Source organism: Saimiri boliviensis, chromosome X (genome assembly GCF_048565385.1).
Source record: "Saimiri boliviensis isolate mSaiBol1 chromosome X, mSaiBol1.pri, whole genome shotgun sequence".
Taxonomy (NCBI): domain Eukaryota; kingdom Metazoa; phylum Chordata; class Mammalia; order Primates; family Cebidae; genus Saimiri; species Saimiri boliviensis.
Window position 1 is genome coordinate 106,839,063 of NC_133470.1, and position 3,861 is coordinate 106,842,923.

At 53.3% G+C, this 3,861-nt stretch overlaps 1 protein-coding gene across 1 annotated transcript in view; it reads left to right on the forward strand.

Annotated features, from left to right (window-relative positions):
* ELF4 (E74 like ETS transcription factor 4) overlaps positions 1-3,627 on the forward strand; it is a 45,275-nt gene extending 41,648 nt beyond the window's left edge. The window contains 2 exon segments of the mRNA XM_074391574.1: positions 1,048-1,086; positions 1,088-3,627. Coding sequence (XP_074247675.1) covers positions 1,048-1,086; positions 1,088-1,852 — 804 coding nt within the window. The 3' untranslated portion in view covers positions 1,853-3,627.
* Positions 3,628-3,861: the final 234 nt, after the last annotated feature.

Below are 3,861 nucleotides of genomic sequence, written 5' to 3' on the forward strand. Positions count from 1 at the left end.
CTTTGGGAGGCCGAGGCAGACAGATCACGAGGTCAGGAGATTGAGACCATCCTGGTTAAGATGGTGAAACCCTGTCCCTACTAAAAAAAACCGCGGGGCTTGGTGGCGGGTGCCTGTAGTCCCAGCTACTCAGGAGGCTGAAGTACGAGAATCACTGGAACCCAGGAGGCAGAGGTTGCGGTGAGCTGAGATTGTACCACTGCACTCCAGCCTGGGGACAGAGGGAGAGTCCGTCAAAAAAAAAAAAAAGAAAAAAAGAAAAAGAAAAAACCCAAAGGCATGGCTAGTCTTAGAGCAAGTTATTAATATGTAACCTCTCTGTGCCTCACTTTCCTCAAGCAGTAAAGTCTTGTTGTTCTTATTCCACTTGCGGGCTGTTTTCAGGATTGAGTGAAATGCCACATGTCAATCACTTAGAATGATTCCCTGACCTATATACCTATATATTAAGCACTTAATAAATATGAGCTATGGCCAGGCACAGTGGCTCACACCTGTAATCCCAACACTTTGGGAGGCCGAGGTGGGTGGATCACCTGAGGTCAGGAGTTCAAGATCAGCCTGGCCAACGTGGTGAAACTCCGTCTCTACTAAAAATACAAAATTAGCCGGGTGTGGTGGTGCATGCCTATACTCCCAGCTACTTGGGAGGCTGAGGCAGGAAAATCGCTTGAGCCCAGGAGGCAGAAATTGCAGTGAGCCAAGATCGCACCACTGCACTCCAGCCTAAGTGACAGAGCGAAACTCCATCTCAAAAGAAAAAATTAAAAATTAGGTGGGTGTGGTGGCACACACCTGTAGACTCAGCTACTTGGGAGGCTGAGTCATGAGGATTGCTTGAGCCCAGGGCTTCAAAGCTGCAGTGAGCAGTAATAGTGTCACTGCACTGCAGCCCAGGCAGCAGAGGAAGACCCTGTCTCTAGGGAAAAAAAAACACAGCAAAGAAATTGACAAATACCTTCAGCTCCATTCCTCTCGCACCCTCCTTCCTAGCCAGCTGGGGGACACCACCTGCCTTCACCAACTCTGTTCTCTGTTTCTTCTCAGTGTGTCTTCAGTGCCCAGCAACATCCACTTAGGAGTGGCTCCTGTGGGGTCTGGCTCTGCCCTGACCCTGCAGACGATCCCGCTGACCACGGTGCTGACCAATGGGCCTTCCGCCAGTACTACTGCTCCCACTCAGCTGGTTCTCCAGAGTGTCCCACCGGCCTCTACCTTCAAGGACACCTTCACTTTGCAGGCCTCTTTCCCCCTGAACACCAGTTTCCAAGACGGCCAAGTGGCAGCCCCAGGAGCTCCGCTGATTCTCAGTGGCCTCCCCCAACTTCTGGCTGGGGCCAACCGTCCGACCAACCCAGCGCCACCTACGGTCACAGGGGCTGGACCAGCAGGGCCCAGCTCTCAGCCCCCTGGGACTGTCATTGCTGCCTTCATCAGGACTTCTGGCACCACAGCAGCCCCTGGGGTCAAGGAGGGGCCACTGAGGTCCTCCTCCTATGTTCAGGGTATGGTGACGGGGGCCCCCATGGAGGGGCTGCTGGTTCCTGAAGAGACCCTGAGGGAGCTCCTGAGAGATCAGGCTCATCTTCAGCCACTTCCAACCCAGGTGGTTTCCAGGGGTTCCCACAATCCGAGCCTTCTAGGCAACCAGACTTTGCCACCTCCCAGCCGCCCCACTGTTGGGCTGACCCCAGTGGCTGAACTTGAGCTCTCCTCAGGCTCAGGGTCCCTGTTGATGGCTGAGCCTAGTGTGACCACCTCTGGGAGCCTTCTGACAAGATCCCCCACCCCAGCCCCCTTCTCCCCATTCAACCCTACTTCCCTCATCAAGATGGAGCCCCATGACATATAAGCCAAGGGGTCCGGGCAAGTGTGACCCACCAGGCAAAAGTGAGCAGGATTTTCATAGGGACCGACTTCAGTAGCACACCTGCCCCTGCATTTCAGTGGGATGTCAATACACTTGACTCCCAGTTCCCCGGCCCTACCTGGTGTCACTGTGATCAAACAGTACCCAGCTTAAATATCCCTGGCAACAGACTCTGGCCTTCAAGAGCACTCGGGGATATGCTTTTGGCAGCATAACGGGCTGACTTGGTGATGGAGGAAAAACCCTGGAGCCAGGCTGAAGTCTGTGGCCGAGGTTTGTGCAGCAGCTCCGTGAGAAGAGCCCTTCTAGCTCTATCTCACTGGCTGCATTCCCTACACAGGAAATTTACTACCCCATGTGTGAATATCCTTGTATGTACTTGTGTGTACTTGTGGGTCTGTATCTTAGTTTCTTTGGGGAAGACAGGGCTGTAGCTGTGAGGTCTTGTCTCCAAGGGTGTATGTATGTCTCCGTGGAGCAGCCACAGGGATAGGGCTTTTGTTTTTAAGAGAAAACATTCTCTAATTCCCTTTGTACATGCCAAGATTCAGTTGCTCTGAGACTATGGGGTACAAGTTTGATCGCCCCAATCTGGCAATGGTGCAGAGCTGGAATGAGTGCAGAGTAGGAACGCTTTGATGCTCACGCACGTTGGGGAATATGCGCTCCTCAGGGACAAGAAGGCCGAGTAGGGTCAAACCACGAGGGAAGGGAAGTCAGCTCTGGGAGCAGCCCTCACTGGCTGGACTGAGGTACTCTTCCTGGAGTTTGCTCTGTTCACGACCACAGTCACCATGCGGTCAGGCTGGAACCTTGGGCCACCCCCAGAGTGCTTTGCTGAAGTATTAGACAGGGGTGAAGTGCCCTCCAGCCTCACAGCTAGCCACAAAGCCCCAGTCAGAGCGGAATTCATTGAACGTTTGTGCCTAGAGCTTGGGCTGTTTGTGTGATACCAGCCTCCTGCCAGACAATAGCCTTTGCTGACACCCCAGCCTACTTCCCCCATCCTGGGCTCCCTCTTGATTACTTTCTGACATTTTTCCAGCTGTCAGGTGTCCCTGAGGCTAGTCCGGCTGCAACCTAGATGGGGCCCACCCCCATTCCTGCTCAAGCATGGGTGCCTACCACATGGTCTCTGCTGCTCAGCCTGCCTGCGACTCACCTTGAAGGTGGACCAGCCTGCTTCTGTGATGGCTGCAGCAGACCTCCTCGCGTGGACCAATGCCTGTCATCTTCCACTTTCACACCTAACCGTGACTCCTTCACCGAGAAGATGGGAGTCAGCAGCCAGGAGTTCCTGTGACACCTCTCGCTCTTCGTGGCTCCCTGCTTCCCCTTCCCTTTTTCCGAGGAAGGGCCAACCTATTCTCTCTCAAAGCTACCCTCTGGGCCGATGGCCTGGATCTCCCCTCTCCCTTCTTTAAATGAGCTCGCCTCCCTCCTGCCAAGTTTGGGGGCAAGGCTAAGAAATGTCAGCCACGGAAACAACTCTATTATCTGGTGACTCTGGGTAATGTGAATCAGTGCCTGAGGACCTGTGTCCTTGGTACAAAACCATCCACTTGACCTAACTACCTCCCCTGGCCTCTCTCTCACTCTTCTCTTATTTGCCAAGCCAACTCTCACCCTCTCCCACCCTCCCCCTCTCCCTGCCCCCTGGAGGGCACTCTGGTTGTGCAAATATATTTACTATGCGTGTTTCCAGCAGTTGGCATTACAGTGCCTTTTTCTAATAAAATCAGTTTGTTATGACAGTTTCCTGATGGTTGAAAGTAAGCATCTTGATAAAGGGTCACCATGAAAAAAAGAATTTTGCACAAAGGTGCTGCGTGGGTTGAGGGGAGCCCCACCCCCAACTGAAATCTGGTTTCTGCCACCCCTACTCCAACTCCATGGAAACTCATTGCTGGAAGGTCATCAAGTGACCTCATGGTGAAATCAAATGTCTTCTTCACAGTTCTCAGCCCCCATGAACCCACACTAGCTGGGCT